The 19,805-nt window shown below is 27.8% G+C and overlaps 1 protein-coding gene across 6 annotated transcripts in view; it reads left to right on the forward strand.

Annotated features, from left to right (window-relative positions):
• The window catches only part of Pld (Phospholipase D), a 50,734-nt gene that overhangs the window by 19,842 nt on the left and 11,087 nt on the right, over positions 1-19,805 (forward strand). For 3 of the 6 annotated variants that reach the window (XM_016055484.4, XM_043049568.3, XM_016055486.5), the window contains exons 13-21: positions 2,099-2,258; positions 3,268-3,573; positions 4,498-4,568; positions 5,526-5,677; positions 10,460-10,578; positions 13,311-13,433; positions 15,734-15,844; positions 17,215-17,306; positions 18,416-18,579. In XM_016055484.4, the coding sequence (XP_015910970.2) occupies positions 2,099-2,258; positions 3,268-3,573; positions 4,498-4,568; positions 5,526-5,677; positions 10,460-10,578; positions 13,311-13,433; positions 15,734-15,844; positions 17,215-17,306; positions 18,416-18,579 (1,298 nt within the window). The remainder of the gene's footprint in view (positions 1-2,098; positions 2,259-3,267; positions 3,574-4,497; positions 4,569-5,525; positions 5,678-10,459; positions 10,579-13,310; positions 13,434-15,733; positions 15,845-17,214; positions 17,307-18,415; positions 18,580-19,805) is intronic. The other 3 variants (XM_016055488.4, XM_071180757.2, XM_071180758.2) reach the window with 1 other exon arrangement.

Consider the following 19,805-nt stretch of genomic DNA (forward strand, 5'->3'; position numbering starts at 1 on the left):
TTTAAAAAGTGCTTATTTTTGATTCAAAGATTTGGCTACACACCCTGCCAGTTAATTTGCCCCACATTCTTCAAGAATTATCTGATGAGGAAAAAGACGGAAAGGAAACATTTGAAATCAAGACTAATATCGATTTAAGTGAAGAAGATATAGAAATAAAAAATATCATTAGTGAATCTGAATAATATATTCAAGGTGATGTTAATGATGTAGAGGAAAGAAAGATGATGACATGTTCTATAATGGTAAGGATAATTCTTCGAAGTGGCGAAAAGTAAAGCATGCAAACTGCTCAAAGATGAATATTATTATTATGAAGTATAGCTTTAATGTCACCTGACCTAAAGTATCATGCCAAGGATATGAAATAGGAAACAGGATCATTTTTTAAAATAATTGATATAAATATGATTGATGAAACTTTAGAGTGTCCTATAAATTTATAAATTTGCTAAAAGGCAAATACTCAAGAGATAGACTGTTTTGCTACGTCAAGTGTGGAAGTGATGGCATACTTTGGATTGTTACACACGATAGGGGAAAAGGACACCATTTAAATGCAAAAGTACCGTTCTCGAGTGAGGGCACCGGATAATCAAAACATGCCTTAGCTGATTACTGAAATTATTTGAATGGAAAGCAATATGAACTTATAACACTGAGAAATCTCATTAGAATTCTATTTTTCTATTATTACTCTACTTTACTCTCTTTGTGTAATTACTAGTCTATTATTTTCTCTTATTTCTAATTTTTAGAAATAAAAATTAATAAACTAGTTTTTGTTACTAGCTGTTTATTTTTCGACTAGTAAAATTAGTTTCATAGTAAAATTCTTTGCTGAAATAAATAATGTTAAACTTAATCTTTCCTACCAAGGTTTCCTTTTTTTAATTGTTTATACTTGCCTTTGAGGAATATTAATATGATCTTGAATTTTAAAATTAGTTCAATTTTAAATTATCTATGATAAAATACAGCCTTGCTTTCTATCTGACTAATATATGAGCATTTATTAATAATTTACTTTCATTTGAAAGCAACATCATTTGTATTTTGCAACAATAAGGTTATTTTATTTTTTGACATATTTATTATCAATATTCATTTATTTATTTCATTTTCCATTCCAAAATCGGTAAATAAAAGCTGTCGTAAAAATTACAAAGTGCACACTCATGTAAAATTGAGCGCGTCTTGGAATATTAATTATTTATTTTTATAATTTCAATACCTTTTACCTGCTAGTTTTCATTTTTTTAAAAATTCCTTTTGCTCACAATACTTTTTTTTAAAGAAGAAAAGTACATATATTTATTCTATTTCATCTCTTGTTCTAATGCTGTTTATGTATAGTGATATTGTTGGATACATAAAACTAGTATATGTCTATTTGAAGTATATGTTCAGTGTAGATGTAGTATATGTCTATTTGAAGTGTTATTCTCTTAATGTTATCTATAATATTTGTTCTTTCTCACCTAATGTTTCTGAGAAACACACTTAAAAAAGCATATTTCTGATCAATACCAGTTTATACCAACTGAAATTGCCAAGTGCTATTTCCAATCCCAATAATTTTTTTAAAAGAATTAAGATTTAGTTATTTACCTCTACATATATTCCAGTTAGTCCCAATCTATAATTATTATTTTTTTACCTGTACCACTGCCTGGTCTGATTATTGACAAAACTTGGCAGCTATTTTGTTGTAGGTACCTGTCTTTCCAACAATTTTGAATTACATTTTCCTTTTTAGAGTCATGTTTATCTCTAATGTACCAAACTTTATTTTTTATTATTATATTTTTTTTTAATTTCATGGCTTGTTAATTTACTTTTAATTTTTTTGTTTAATTATGAAAAAAATTTGTGAAAAAAGTGTTATTAAAGAGTATTTTTTTTTTCAATTTAAATATTTATTAATTTAAATTTTAAATTATTTGTTACACATTCAAATCAGAAAGAAATTGAAAAAGTTTTTTTCTTCTTTTAGTAAAGAAAATTTAGATGGAAAAAACTTAAAATATAATTTCATTCTATTGACAAACCTTTTTGTTTTGAAATTATTTATGTGTTCTCTTTACATTTACTGTAGACTGACAGATCTTGGTGGAGTAGCCAGGAGAATTAGCCAAGGTACATTGATGGAAGAAGTAAAGACTAATCATAGTATTTCTGAAACAATGGTTCAATTACGTAGGTCTCATTCCATGTCTGAAATTCAGGTAGAATTAGGAGCAAAATTGAGTAATTTGGTAAATATTTTTATGCAACATCTACATTAATAAATCAAAAACAAACTTGTTGTTTTAATAAGAAAAATGTATTTATTTTGATAATTTATTTTTACATAGAAAGAGAAAAACCTATGTTCCAATTTTTCAGTTTGTAGATTAATGGCATTAGTTTTTGAGTTTTATATTAAAATGAAAGTTAATTAAATAAATTTTTACAATTTTAAGAGTAATATATTGAGTGCTTAGTTTATTATGAGACCAAGGTTAAAAGTTAATCTATATTGACACTGAAAAGAGCAAGCACTAGTAAGAAAACCTTTTTTGTTTAGCTTTTCAGGAAAATTAAAATATCCGTACCTACTAATATTTTTTTAGCAGGTATAACAAATATGAAGGGCTGTTTTTTAACAAAAATGTAAATAAATAAATAATGATAAATAATTTTTATCTAAGAACTGTAAGAGCTTATTTTACATCCCACGAAAACCAACTATTAACGTAATGGTTTTGCTATCAGTTTCTCCCGTTCTTTCAGCCTTGTATAAAACCAGGATGCTGAATAAAGGGTTATCCAAAAATTTTAATTACGTGATGAAATGAAACAAACATGTTCTCACAATAACAGATGAAAAGTTTTTTACAATAGCATTTCCTCATAAGCATGCGATAAAATTTTTTTTAAAAATACATTTCCATACTGTCAAAATGTTAGCAGTTGTTGAATAATACATGTAAATATTACTGGAGCTCAAATTTTACAAAATACATTTTTCTAATTTATTGAAAAAATAATACATTACTGTAACTATCAATTGGAAAAATATTTTCTGAAACTGCAGAAATTCTGTAATAGCTGTTTATAAATCTGACAGAGTAGTTTTGTAGTAAATAAATCTGACTAAAGACATTAATTATGAAAAAATTAGTTTTTAATGATCATATATGTATATATATTTTAAAAAATTAATTAACATTAAACTTTTATTTTGTTTGTTCTTTCCATTAACTTCATTCGTTACTAACATAGCGTCTTAAATTAGCCCGCCATTCTCTCCTTCCTCAGCCCCCTCAAATTTCAATAGACAGAAGCACAACAGATGATGAAATTGACTGCCCTGGGAACCTCAATCCAGTTCAAATTCAAGTCCAGTCACCAACTCCGACCTCGTCTCAGATTTTAACACCCTCATCCGAAGAAGAGAAGAAAATCCATGAACCTGAGCTGCTCGAGTATCCTACAAGCCACTTGAGGGCCCTAGATAATGACGAATGTGCTAAAAAGAAATATACTTCAAGGAAACTAAAGGCAAAGATGGTTATGCAAGCAGTTGTGGTATGTTTCTTAATTACAATTTATACATTTTATAAGTGTCGTAGTTGTAAATTTAATGCAGAATTAGTAACCAAAAGAGAAGTGTCATGTGCAGTATGTCGATTTAAAAATAAATATATTTTTGTCAATGTTTAATCTTTATACAGTAAAGTGATATCCACCATGGACCTTACTTTAATATCCCATTCATATTTCCTTTAGTTGTTCCTTTCATAAGTAATTAATAAATATTATATTAACTTAAGAATTAAAGTTAAGAAATACCTTGGGAAATATAAATTTCCTTAAATTAACATGATTACAGTATTCTAAAAATTATTCTCACAATTTATTTTGTAAATACTGTGCAAATAAAATAAAAATGCTGCAACTGATGCTTATTGGTGATTATTCCAAAAAAACAGATATCGTATTAGTTGGTGCATTCTTCAATTTATGTTTTAAAAAGTTCTGTAGTCTGTATGCCACGTTATATCGGAAAACTTTAGCAATGATATAATATGGAAATCACATTTATAGTCCCAAAAAATAATAAAATTATTTGAAAAATATTGTTTATTATCACCCAGTGTGTAAAATTACTTTAATTACTGATTCCTATTATTTTTAAAATTTATAACATTGCTTCAATTTCTTTGAAATTATCTTTTAAAAAAAATGTTTTTTTAAGACAATATTCTTCATAGTAGATCACATTTCTTTTAAACTAGCATAATTATTTCAAGACTCAAATTAAAACTGAGTCTAAATAGTTACAGTTACTATAACATAAACAGTTACTATACTGAAGTGATAAAAATTAAATCGTCTAAGATGATTAATTTGAAAACATTTTTCTTAAACATGAACTTTTTTAATAATCTTTTCTGCTTTAATTGTTTAAATTTATTTTTGACTTACAAAATCACTTGTTTCTCATTTTAGCGGTTACAGGGTTTAAAAAAGCAAGCTCACAACAAATCTTTAGACTCATTACAAGATATTAAATGTGACAGGTAAATATATTATTCTACTCATTTTCTTAAATAAAGTTATTTATTTATTTAAAAACCTGAAATGTATGAAAACCTGAAATTTACAATTAATTTTGCCTTCTAGTTACCTTTTTCACTGATTTTCAAAGAATTTTATTTCTAATAAAAGTGATTTCTCATGCCAGTTTCTTACATTTCTTAAAAAAATAATTTTAAATTAAAAGCTGCATACGCTTATAGATTTTCATAATTTTCAGATTATTGTGTGTAGAAGTTCAAATTAACTGTTTACTGTTATCAACTGTTTACTAAATTAACTATTATTTGTTTTGAACTAATTACTTTTGACAAATATTTACTTTTATCCCCATAAGTTTACCAAAAATTGTGGAAAGTGAAGTGAAAACTAAATGTTCTTAATCTGTTTTAAGTTTAGTGATGGAAGCACTTAAAAACTATTTATTTCATTGGTATAAATTATTTTTAAGTATCGCAACAAGTATCCACTCTTGGTAAATAAAATGTAGTTCAACTCAAAAGAAAATTTTTGCAACGTCAAAAATAGCAGCAATAAATTTGTGTAATTACTCATTAATTTCTTTATTTGCATTCTTTAACTAATTTACTCACGCAAATGCCGTGTAATGCAAAATTAAGATGGAAGAGCTGACAGTGCAACACATCTATTAAACATGGAGAGTGACAAAATGAAAAGCTGCTACACCCTGTGCAAAATTGTATATCAAATCAAAATGTATTTCTTAGTTTATAAAAATAAATAGAACAATGTCACATTTATAAATAAACAATGTCACTGATGATAGTCAGGTCCTACAATTCTTGGTTTGTGAGCATTTTTTTAATCTATGTTTTTGATTAAATTTTATGGATCTTTATTGTTCTTTAATGTGTTGCTTTTTCATATAATTTGATTTTTTAATATTTCATAACTTGACACTAAAAGAAAAGTTGTTGCAGCTTGGATCTACCTGATACAGATATGAGAAGAACGAGTAGTGAAGTTGCCTTAAATGAATTGGGATTACAGGGAAATGCTAAGTTATGGATTGGTAAAGACTACATCAATTTTATAATTAAAGATTTTGAGCATCTACATAAACCTTACCAGGGTATGCATAATAATATTAAAGTTTCTTATCTTATATTTTTATTGAATGAAATTTTTGGACTTTTATTAAATTTATTTTACACTAGGATGCTAATCTTGAATTGTCAATTTGGGGCTCCTTCATTTTGTCAAAACATAAGATGGAAACTCTATAAATAACTGATATCAGGAAACTATGAGTTTTTCAAACTAATATCAATAAGTTGAAGGAAAAAAAATAGAGATTATGATTATAAAATTCTGAAGGAGAGGAATTAATAATCTGATCCTTTTTCAAATATTTTAAAGAATTTCTTTTTTAGTCAAAGCATTAGCAGGTTTAAAGTTCATTTTAAAACTTTAGTTGTAAAAAGTTTTTTAGCTGTAAAAAATTATTAAAAAGTTTTTTCAAGGAAAATTATTAAAAGCTTACTATAATTTTTCATTTTATTAAAAAGCTAACGCTTTATTTTGTATGTAGAAAACAAAACATGTTCAAAACTGCTAATTTTTTTTAACCTCAAAAATAATGTATGTATACTTTGTAAACCTACTGTGGGAATCAACATTACTTATATTGTATTTATTATACTGAAGCAGTAAATAAGTGATTGATAAAATATAAAGAGTAATCCTTTGAGGCAAAAACAAATGAGATAAAAAACAATGTTTAAAAACCACAAATTGTAAAATCTTAGATTAAAACCTCTACAAGTTTCAATGTCACATAAGTCCACCTTAATCAGTGGGACAAATGACAGAGGTTCGGAAAAACAGAGAGATAAATATGTAGTTTTAAGCGATGACATTAAATTGACAGTAAAAGTTTAAAGAATTACTGATGACTGATCCTAATATTTAAAAAATATGGTATAGCTGTAACGGTATAGGTGCTTTGATGATGTGATAATTGTCCCCAAAATCCAGGTTAATGTATAAACTACAATTATGAATGCTGTTAGATGAGAAAAAAATTGAACTTATGACCTTCAGTTCAGTCGGTGCTGTAGCTGGAAAAAAATATTTGGGGGAACTCTCATCTATAGGGTGTAAGTCATGGTTGACTGATTTTTGATTTGCTAAAAAACGACCAGTTTAAATTACTTGGCCAGCTTGGAATAAAAATTCAGACATTTATGTTTTTTTTTAAAAAAGGGTTTTCTTCCAATTAACGTTATTTTTATCTTTGGTGTATTCATTATAAAAACTATTGATAAAATAATTATTGAATATAATAAACTATATAAATTTCTATAAAATATTGCTGAGTGAGTTGAGTACTCAATTCTTCATTAGCGCTTGAAAAGTATTATGCACTACTTATTTGTTAAATACATTGCCTTGGTAGTTAGAAGGTAGAAAATATACATATGCATAGACACAAAAAAAAAGATTCAGATTTGTTTAGTTAGAATTTAAGTGTAAGAGACACTTAAATTCTAACACACATATTTCACATTTGTAATAACTCATGTTACTTACTTTAAAAGTGTTTTTATTCAAATGAAAAGTGAGTGAACTCCACGAGTCTATCCTTTATTGTTGATCATATTTATTCTTAAATTGATTTCCTTGCTTACCAGATTATAAAATGTGTAAAACAGAGTTTTAAAGAAAAATAATTTCATTTAGTATACAAAATTTTACAAAACGCATGAAATTAACTGAAAGCAACAAAGGTTTTGTTCTCATTAAACACTGGATAAGCATCAGATTGCAAAGCTCAATTCGGCTTTTGAATGTGAGTTGTACAGTCGGCACTTCTGTTGGTGGGAAAATGTTTTTCTCCAGAACCAAACAGAAATTTTTGTTTCATTCTGTAAAAAAAAAAAGGAATATATATATACTAGAGGACTCCGCCCCCTGCTCGCTACCGCTCGCAATTAAATTTTTGTTCGCTTCGCGAAGAAAATCAAAGTCGTTTTCCTGGAGATAAGCTGGCAATTTTTCTGCACCAACATCACATACAGAGAATATGATAGAACTATAAGCTTCTATAAAGCAATTTTAATACAAACAATATTCTAAACTTATGTAAAGCGAGGAAGCAATATTATTTAACACATTACTATAGGGCATTAGCCGGAGATTAATCTCCGTATTCGAAACACACGTGGCAGAGCCTAACTCGGGTTGACTATATTTGAGGGTGCCCCTTGATTCTCACCAAGTTGTGATCGCGGTTGATCACCAACCTGGGCTATGTTGAAATCCAATCGTGATTCTGATTGGTTTAGATTTTAGCGTTATTTTTAAATGTTCAACGGTATATGTGATTTCAGAGATCCGCTCGTTCTAAGTTGGATAACGGCTGGTACCACAGACGCAATTTTCTATTCGTATTTCGCCGAATTTATGTAGCGATGGAGGTACACAGATTCTATTTGTGATAAATTTAGACAGTATCTAACTGCTATTAGAGAATTTGGTGCACCTAAATCTGAGGATATTTAAGTGAGTTTTTTTTCCTTTTCTTTTTGTGCTTACTCCATTACTTTTCGTTTCGATTCAAAATGCATTTTCTTGGGTTTATTAATTTTGCTCACATCGGGTTCATTGCAATTTTATAAAGTTTTGGCTGATGTTTTGTTGAGATTTTCCAATGTTTTATTGAAATGTCATCATATTTTGGCAGCCATTCCTGTTACCACGGTGTTCCGCGCAATGAGGAATGGCGCCAAACATAATTCGGCAATTTCGCCAAGGGGAAACCCATATATATTTTTACCCCTACTAACTCAAATCATTGTAGATCTTGTAGGATGCCGGACGCTCCCTATATGGTGCTTCATCTGCCCCCCCCCCCCCAGTAATTTAAATTTTGTACTGAAAACAATTAAAACCTAATTAAAAAAAACTTTAAAATATAGCAAACAAATTAAAACATGTAATATTAATAAGTTGATGCTGAGTGATAGTTCAAAAGCAAAACCCATTGCAAGTAATTGCCCAATTAACTACAATAATGTCAACTGACAAAATATTTTGGTTTCAATCAGACAAAAAGCAAATTAAGTAAAGAAAACATATGTAACTGAAATTCGACAAATTAAATTAAGCAATTTAATTTTTATGTCATATTGAATACGAATAAAAAACAAATGTAAAATGAAATAATTATGTTATTAATGATCAATAAAAATTTTTGTCAGAATTGTTATAAAAAAATAAGGTGAAAACAATAAAATTAAAAATTATTTACAATAGATCTCTGAATATTCACAAGACCTAGCTATGTACATTTTTCATTGATTTTTCTTTTCACATCATTTTGTGTACCAATGATTTGCACTTTTATGCATTATTTAAGAAATATTTCAAGCAAATATGAACTGTTAATTAATATTTCTGGCTGAACGATTTTTTGAAAGTAAGTGAAAAACAATTGAAAGTAAGAAAAAACAATGATAAAAAATAAAAATTATTTACGAAACCTCTTTATATGCAAAATTTTTTATGAATTTCTTTTCCATATTATTAGTTTTCATTTAAACGTCTTGACTCTTCAACGTTTCTTTGCCGCTCATTTCGCTGTCGCATATTGATAGTACTGCGATTATTTTCCCGGTAATTTTGTACTGCTAAATAATGTTCAGCCCTATGTCGCTGTTGATTTCGCCTAAGATATTCACGGCGATCCATTTTTTATAAAAGATTAGTATTTTAAAGTAAACTCTGTTCAATATATTTCACACATTCAATTGCAACAAGATTTTGCTGGTAAGTTTATTTGTAACATTTCTGCAGACAGCATTATTAAAAATTATTACCTTTACACACACATGCGTTCTCAATTTCGATTGGCTGTTTTGTGCGTTACTAGTCAGAAGTCTTCTGTGATTGGCTATGTGTTATCATTCCACTCTCGTCTTATATATAAAGATATACACATCGAAGAACCATAACATTATGACCACCCTCCATCTATAACAATGGGCTCGCCCAGGTTTTCATGGCTTCTCGCCCAGGAACAATGTTTTCATGGGGCACATTAGTCATAAGGTCGAATCATCGAGGAACATTCCAGTGACTTTCAAGTCATGTCTTGGCCCCCAAATTCACCTGATCTTAATCCAATAGAGCATTTGTGGTCCTACTTGGAAAACCAAATTTGTGCTGCCACGCTATCCCCTCCCAATGTGAGGGAATTGCAGGACCAGTTGGTGAGCGCTTGGTACCAGATACCTCAGACTACCTATCAGCACCTTGTGGAATCTATGCCACAGCGGGTGCTAACTGTTTTGAGGGCTAAAGGTGGTCCTACATGTCATTAGCAGGGTGGTCATAATGTAATGGCTCTTCGGTATATATATATATATATATATATATAATAAATAACTAAGCGAAGGAATGCAAAAGAAAGGAAATGGGTTTGAAATGTGATCCCTTCAGTTCCCTCCCAACTACAGCACTGAGTTCAGTTGTGTTTCACGATAGAAAAGTGGGGGAATACTTGATGCAGCTTTGATGTTCCTTGAAACGATGTTAGAGTGCTCTTTTGGTTTGTACATAAGCACTCAAAAATTCCGTTATTCGGTTTTCTGATACAAATGGTGATAAAAAAAACATTTAACTTCTACAGTGTTGTGTTTGAATATGTCACGTGTATTTAAGCTTATAAAGTATGTTTTTAAATATAGGTAATAAAGTTAAACTAAAATTCTAAAAGCTTTTTCTGACATTTTTTTTTTCAAATCATTATAGGTGTTGAGAATTAATTCTCAATTAAGAAAAAGCATTTATAAGTTATTGTGAAGCCAATTTATATTTATTAGCTTGTAATTGTTTTTTTCTCTTCTTTAAGATCTGATTGATCGGCACACAACACCCAGGATGCCATGGCACGATATTGGATGTTTTGTTCAAGGAGCAGCTGCCAGGGATGTTGCCCGACACTTTATACAAAGATGGAACTTTACGAAAGTATGTTTCACACGTTGTAATTAAATGTTTATGTTTGTCTTCTTTTTATTGATTATTACAAATTATGAGCTTAACAGAAGAGCCTATTAACTGATATTTTAGTGCCATTCAGAAAATCAAATTTAGGAAGGAAATGACTTTCCATTGGCAGTTTTTAAGTGATTTTACCTTTCTTTTGTAAAAACCACCTCTCCAGGTAGCACGTTCGTACATGTTCCAACCAAATTTTCTTATTAGTCATGAAATTTTGTGCTATGTGATCTTTGGAGATGGAGAAGAAAAGTAATACTTCTCAGTTTGCACATTTAAAAGTTTTAGCATTGTGTGTATTGACAGTATATATATTGCCTCTTCTGGATAAAAAACGAGTTAAGGCAAATAAAAATTTCTCAGTACTTAAATCCGATAACAAATCCAAATGTAAGCCTTTCGTAACTGCACAAGTATATAGGTAGACAGACATATGCTTTTATAATTGTTGTAGATTTTTCTTCATAGATTGAGCCGGAAAAATCTATTTCATTTACGGAAAATGTTGGTGTTTCCAAAATTCGATCTTTAGGCAAAAATGAAGAGATTTGATTGTCTGGTTTTTAAGAATATCTTTGACGTATGCGGAATTTGTAAATCACTTTCTTTTTCAATTTTCTTCTTTTTGCAATCCAAAATTGTCTTTGTAGTCTTGTTAATGTTGCTGAGATACCTCTGCGAAATATTTTCTCATATTCATCCTCTATTAAAAGTTCTGCAAATTTAGAGCTTCTACGAAGAAGGATTGGATGTTTTTCATCTGGACTAAATTAAGAACTTTCATAATTAAAGACTTGCTAGTATAAAATAATTTTCCATTCTTACTCCCATAACATGTTTTTCAACCAGAGAAATTGATTGTTTTTAAAATATCAATCATTCTATTAAGATCTTTGACTTGCATCAGTGAAACTAGCTGATTTTGACTAAAGTTTTACTTTATTCTGTAACATTCAAACTTACTGGCATGAGTTAAAATGGTCTAATAACCCATATTAGTGGTTTAGAACTTAATTCCAAATATTTTGATTTAAAAATGGATATAAAACAAAACAAAAATTAGGACAAGCAAAAAGTTATAGCTTTTTTTTATTATTCAATAAAATCTTTTATTTAAACTTTAAGCTAATTTATAAAATTTTTAAAACTTTTTTTTAAAATGTGTTTGATCTCAAAGCTCTTAAAATATATTGGTTGCTTTCTTTTAAAATGTATAAGATTTTTCATTATTATTAGTGTTTTTAAATTGCGAATTTTGTTTTCAAATCTGCATCATTTTTTTCATATTTTTTTGTGTATATACTTCTGTATATAATTATAAACCACAATCTCAAAATATGTTGGAGTAAGTATTCTTTACCAAGGTTGAATGTTATCTGTCCCCCCCCCTTTTCCTTTCAAAATTTATATTCTGCTTTTTAAGAAGAAAATTTTGAAGAAATTTACATAATAGTCAATAATAAATATGCAATTTATATGTATACATTTTTTTATATTTATGTAAAATAAATTCCCTGAATAATCTATATTTTTCGTGTATTGAGGTACAATTTAATTTTTTAAAAATGTTATATTGTTTTAAAAATATAAAATTTATGTTGTTAAAAATAAAATATGATCTAACAATTAAAAACCATTTTAAAAATTAATTTGGACATTTTCTAGCATTTTAAAAAAAGTGTTTTATAGGTCACATATAGTGTAGGGTTTACTCATTACTTTTCAACATGCATCCGTGTACTTAAATTTGAAATTATACATTTATCATAAAATTAGGAAAAAAAATTCTTTAAATGCTGATCTTGAATGGTAATTTTCATTTATACATTTTCCATGTAAGCAATATTCTTTAAATGCTGGTCTTAAATGGTAATTTCATTTATATAATTTCCATGTAAGCAATATTCTTTAAATGTTGACCTTAAGTGGTATATTTCATAGATACAATTTCCATGTAAGCAATTTTTATTAATATTGTGTAGAGTATTATGGACAAGGCTCATTAAACTTTTAATAGAAAGCCAAGAAATAATGGCTAAGACAAAAATGTTTAAAATATCAAAAAGGATGTATATGACAAGATACTAAAGTTTTTTGATCAAAGTAGAACTGGGAAATATATTGTAAAACAATGATATTTTTTACACCGCAAAAACAATATTTCAAAAGTATTCTCATAATATCATCCCTTGCAAGGAATAATGAATATATAACAATTATCGACAACGATGAATATCAAATTCAGTAATGTCTCTGTTATTATGGAATATGATATTGTCATGAGTGTTGATAAATTTCCTTCAGATAATGAAAATATTGACTTACGTAAAAAAATTTGAATCAGTTAAATTGGGAAAACATTTGGATTTATTATTACAACATTCCATATTACATTTCAAAGAATTTTCTAACAACATGTTGTAATTTTGACATAGCCCTGCAGTAATACAATGCATTGCATGAACTGTGTTCAAAATAGTGAGAGGCATATAAATAGGACTAACATTCTTCTTTTTTTGAGGTAGAATCATTATTCATTTAAAAACAGTTCCTAAATGCATTTTTTCTTTAAAATATTTGTTATATATTTTATTTTTAAACTTTGGGGCTATTAAATGCTAATATATATATATATATGTTGCTAGTTGTAAAGAAAAAAGATAGTTTATTTCAATTTCAGTAATGAACTTAATGTCCCTCAGTTTGAAAAAGCAAAATATTATGACAGATACCCTTGGCTACTACCAAAATCATATGAAGGATGTGACAATATACCACGTTTACGTATCAGCTCTACGAAAAAGCTTTTCTGTGCTAATTGTCAGGTTAGTTTTCATTTATGCTTACTTTTACTGATCTCTATTTATTATATTTTTTCAACTTTGCGTTTTTTTGATAGAAGGCTTATTTGGGATTTTTTTTCCAAAAGTATAAGCTGAAATTAATAAATGAGAAAGATGCAGTGATTTTTGTGTTTATGTGTGTGTAAATGTAGAAAGTGTTCGCAGATTTTAAATGTAATTTTCTAGAAACAGTGTTTTTTTATGCATTCCTTTGATTTTCAACTAATATGTATTAACCTTTAACAGCATATATAGGATTAATATAATTTTTGTTAAATACACAAGTGGGCGACCTTTGTGCTAAAATACGAACTAAGGTAGACAACGTTAAAGAGCACAAAAATATTATTAAAACCAGACAGCTGTTTCGGATGCTCAAAGGGCAACCTTCATCAGTGCAACAGAAAACAATAAGAGAACAGAGTAAATATATATAGAAAGATGACGTCACAAGAGGGTTTAGACCAACGGCCAATAGGAGGGAAGGGTGAATGGAAGACGACGAATAGGAAGCAAGGAACAAAAAAGGGGGGGGTTAGTTAGGTTTTATCATAGATTTCCAAACAGGAGAAATATAAGGAACACTTGATAGGTCATTGACCAACAGTTTGGAATTTTTGAAAATATGATAAGACTCATAAAAATCTAAATCATATATTGAGGAACAATTTTGAATGACTTTAGAGGAGGAAAAATTAAAATTAAGTCCCAACAATGTCATCTATTGCCCAACATTGTTGGGACTCTAATCATAAGACAGTGTTCTGGAACGTTTTACAAATTATAATTTTAGGCACCTTATGGCATTGCTTATCCATAAGATGTATGTAGATTTGACCTTCAACTCAAAATGAGATACATATGACTCACATCCACACGATTTTTGATGAACAAGAGGGGAAAGAAATGGTTCTGAATCACATTCTTTATGAATGCTCTTTAAAATCAGTATGTTGTACAACTCTGATTCAAATTATTAGAATAATTGAAAAATTCAACTTAAAAAGTCACTTACTTTATTTGTTTTTTACTTTCATTTTATAAATTACAAATTTAACGAGTCAATTGAAAAAATTATCAAAATTGAGAAATTTATCAAAACAATCAAAGTTAATAATGTCAAAATTTTAATGGGAAATAAATACTGAAAAAAAATTGTTACAAAAATGTCATAAAATAAGAAAAAAATGAAGTATGTAACTAAAATAATATTTTGCATATGTCATTCACCGTCTACATTAACAAATACGGTCATCTTTAGGTAATTTCATGGATTTAGGTTTGACAGGAAAAAAACCTTTGGACTTAGACGTTCTTGTGTAAAAGACTCCAGACCTTAATAATAAACATGCATTTACAATTCCCATCATGAAAAGGTTAATACCATGAATAGTCCACCTATGTAAAATAATTTTTTAAAAATTTCTTTCTGAACTTTAATTAGAATTAATGGGTGAGAAAAAGAATCCTTTTTGCAAATAATTTTTTTGAAAATATTTTTTAAAGAGTTGTTTACTTTATAGAATTTAAATTGAATACAATTTAGTTGTGAAGAAGGATTGTTTTGCTATTGTTTAAACATTAGGGTAATAAGTCTTTTTTTAAACAATATGGAAAAAAAATACATAAAAAGTGGCTAAAACTTTCAAAAACGTATGCATAGTGAAAGAATTTTGAAACAGTAATTGTAAATAAAGCATAAGTCAGAAATCAATCGCATAATTAGTAAATTATGAGAGCATAATAAGTATTTCAATTTATTTTTTACTAAAATGAATTGAAAATATTAGATTATTCGAGAGAATAGCTATATCTGTAACACCTTAGCTATGTTTTGTCCAAGCCAAAAAAATTTATTTGAGTTTTTTAAATTTTGAACTTGAAGTTGAAGAATATCAGTTAAACTGCTAATGAGAAAATTCACTTTCTTCTATTTTAAATAGACTGTTTATTTCTAGTGTTTCCATTATGTTTTAACTTTTTAAACTTTTAACTGTTTTAAACTTTTTTTAAAAAATTAATGTCCTAATTAAGAAATTTATTTTGTTTTCTCAACTTATTAAATAATAAATTTACTTATTACTTTAGCTAAAGCTATTTTATCCTTGTACTTATACATCAACAGTTTTTGTTGTTAGGAATCGGCACTTTAATCATACATTGTTATTTCAGTAATCAAAGTTAATTATATTGATTAGTTGCCTACTTTAAAAATTTATATTGATCGTTATTGAAAAAGTTAAACTCAAATCAAAATTAAAATTTAATAATTTTTTTCTTAGGTTCTTCGGAGTGTCAGTACTTGGTCAGGTGGTATAAAAACAATGGAACATTCCATTCATACTGCTTATTTAGATGTGATACGTAATGCTAAGCACTATGTTTATATTGAGGTAAGATTTTTACACTCAAAATAAAACTTTCATATGCCTAAAACTTTTTATGCATCAAAGTTTTATGAAAATGTAATGTGGGGTATTAAACCTGAGATTCTGAAATTTGGTAGACCTAAAATTCAATTGCTTTTTTTTACAGCTTAATATTTGTTAAGTGACTTCCTGAAATTCATCTAAAGTCTTAGAAAAATACTGGGGTATAAAAAATAATAACTACCTAAGAATTCAAATATGGTTAGCAGTGTATCAAAATCAGTAACATGTGTCAAAATTCGTTTTACTGTCTGAAAAAGCAAACACATTGTAGCATGAACTTCCATGAATCTCATGTCCGTACCCTCACATACTCGTACATTAAGTATTACTATGTTTTGTTTTACATAATAGCCTATGTCTTGAATTGCACTCCAAAATGTAATGTGGGATGTTAAACCTGAGATTCTGAAATTCGGTAGATCTAAAATTCAGCTGCTTTCTCTTACTGCATAATACTTGTTAAGTGGCTGTTGATTTTGAATTTGAATGGAATTTGACTGAATTTGTCTAAAATCTTAGAAAGATACTAGGGTACAAAAAAAACCTAAGCAATTTGTATTATGTGGCTGCTTTTCCTTGATGCAGGTGTTTGATTCACTCTACTTAAAAGCCTTGATTGTTCAATCATTTCTTCTTATTTTCTTTTCTTGTTTTAAAATTATTTTTTTGTTTTGTTTATCAGTTGATTAAAGGGGATGTTAATAGATGGATAAAGAGATAGAGAATCCATATTTTAAATAGGGACCCGCTTTTAGTATACAGGGACTTAAGTCCTGGCTCTTAAAAACTTGTATTTTCAAAAGTCTAGTGGAATCACTGATTATTTAAGCTTTAAAATTTATAGTTTTAATAAAAAATCAAATAAGGTAAGGTTTTATCTCTTTTTCTTCTTTTTTTTTTTTACTAATGTCTAATAACATTATTATCTAACTCCTTCTTAATTTAATTATAACTATGTAATTTGTTTTCAGTACAGTTCCTATTTCCTTTATCCTTATGAGTTGGAGTAATGCGTAAGAAACAAAATTATGAACACATAGTTTTTGCTAAGTAGTAAGTTTGCTAAGTAGTCAAAAGAGTAGTTTACTATTCACAAATATCTTTTAACCTAGAACTCAAAGAATGATTAGTTATTTGGCTGTTCTCTAATGCTTGCTTTTCAATATACCTTTATGTGAATGTGTTATTTCTTTTAATAATTTTATTCTCTGTTTTAAATATTCACTTCATTTACTACATATGGAGACTTTTTATTTCACTTCCTTTTACTTAGAATTGCACTGCTTGCTTAGTAGCTGTCACATATTTTTGTATATATATTTTTTATTTAGAACCAATTCTTTATTACGCAAGCTGCTGGTCACAAAGATGTGTTCAATGGAATTGGTGAAACACTTTATCAGCGCATTTTGCAAGCACATAAGTATGTTTTACTTCTTTTTTTTCTTCTTGCATGTAGATGACGCTTTTGAATGTCTTGTAAAATGCTTTTTTATAGCTTGAATTGTTATTGAATTTTCTTTTTCACGTAGTTTTCATGGCAGTTTAGTCCAAATTCTTTACTGAAAACTTTATGAAAACATTTTTCATTAGTTTAAATTTTTTTGGTCAATATAATGCAATTTTAATGTTTCCATATCGTGTACATTCCTTTGATGACGAAAATGTTTTTATAGTCAACTTTAATACAAACAAATTTTTATTGATATTTTATGGTAAGTTCTTAGTTTTTAAAATAAGGTGTGTTATTTATTTTTGGAAAAAAAAACGTGTGAAAAAATGAAGCTGTAGCATTGTTGCTGATAAAGATTATATGTACTACTTAGGTATGTTTATAAGGATACTTTTCTTGTACCTTTGTTTTTTTTTTCAATGACAAAGAATGAAGTATGCAAAGTACATTTAACATGGCCTACAGATAATTCGTGGTCTTTGTTTAATAATTTGCTTTACAACGTCAACATTAGCAAAAGATTCTATGTTTAGTAATTTTATTTGAAGCTTTGTTTATTATGTATATTTATTTATTAAAGCACTATAACTGTATTCAGACAATTTTCAATGTTTATAAGAATGTTATAAGATCTGTTTTTATTTTTGAAATGCTTCTTAAGTAGAGCTTTCAAGCAGCAGTTTGTATCTATCTTTTTAATTTGTATTTTCGACACTTAATATTCATCTTTTATAATAAAACCGTTTCTGTGTAAAGCCACAAAAGATTTTTTACTATCTCATTCTTTCTCTCTCTGTATATATATATTAGGGGGACCGGAAAGTAATGTCATTTTCTCGCATTAAATATTCGTTAGTCTTAAAAACCAATTATTTTTCTCAATCAATTCCGATTCATTTTCAATCTGGCATTGAAAGTTAGTTGCTAACAAGGATGAATGCATTATTGATTAAAAATAAATTCCTGATAACAAATATCAAATACACCTAAACCACATTACTTTCCGGTCCACCTAATATATATATATACTCATGCACATGCATGTATTTATATCTATTCTTTTTTAAATATTTTCCTAGGGAAAAAGAGACCTTTAGAGTGTTTGTTGTCATGCCCCTGTTACCTGCTTTTGAAGGAGAAATAGGTACTGGAACTGGTACAGCTATTCAAGCCATTACACATTGGAACTATGCTTCTATCTGCCGGGGAGTAGACTCGTTATATCAGAGGTTACAGCGAGAAGGTATTTTAACACACTTAAGTTATTTTTTATGTTTCAAGTTGTCAGCAATTTAAATCTAGTGATTAAATTAAATATTTTAATTATTTCATTTATTTAATAAAATATCATTGATTTTAATCATCAATTCTTTAAATTTTTAAACAAGTAAGATGTTTAGAAAATTAAGAGTTATTCTAAAGTTACAAAATAATTTAATACTAACAATAAACCAGCTTTTGCATTATATTTTTATAGATGCTGTCTGATAATAAAAAAACAAACAAGAAAAGTGCAAAATTTTTTTAAAGCAAAGTAAAAATAAATTTAATAAAATGTACAGATTTTGTTGCCTTTCTTATATTTTGTGTTTGTATTTAATGTCTGAATGTATCTGTATAATAAGATTTTTTCTTCCTTTTCAATATCTTTGAAAAATACATTTTTTAAAACTTAAAAGTTTTAAACTTAGATATTTTCAGATGTTATGTAATAAATATAGATATGATATTATGAGCTTCGATATTTTTAGAAATTATGCTACTAGTTAATATAATTTCTGTTTGGAGGAGTTCTAATTGAAATGAGGATAAATTTTGTCCATTCGACAATTATTACATAGTTATAATAATTTACATTTGAATGTGCATTAGTTATATTTCCTAAAATAATCTTATAAAGATTTATTAATTTTAAAAACTTTTTATACTTGATAATTTTACTTAACAATTTAATTTAGAAAGAATTGAAAACAATTAAAATTTAAAAAGGATCGTATTCTAACCAAAAGACTATCTCTCTCTTTTTGAAATATCATAATTTTTCTTAACACTTGGTGTAGCGAATACAAATGAAATTGCTAAACAGTCAACTCCCAATTCAGTGCTTTGCAACTTACCCATTTTGTAATTTTATTATTATTACCATTCTTTGTTTTTGAAAATTATTAATATTATGATATTAAAAGTAAATCTACAACTATTGAGTATGAAATATACCAACTAAGAATCAAGATCAAAAGACAGAAATTTTAAGTACTTTTTCACATTATGAATGATTTTAAGTGTTTCAATTTTTTTTTTTAGTTTATTATTTTCTTTTAATGATGGGGCTTTGAAATTTAGTCTTTTTACGATCAGCGTGACCACTGAGCCTCAAAGGGTCAGTGAGGCTCAGTGGTTCGGGCACTGCACTAGTGTTCAATCAGTGGCATCTTAAAGCCCACCCAACTTGAGATTGATGGGGTTTGG

This window comes from Parasteatoda tepidariorum, chromosome 8, assembly GCF_982258835.1.
Source record: "Parasteatoda tepidariorum strain Cologne lab strain chromosome 8, Ptep-v5.0, whole genome shotgun sequence".
NCBI lineage: Eukaryota > Metazoa > Arthropoda > Arachnida > Araneae > Theridiidae > Parasteatoda > Parasteatoda tepidariorum.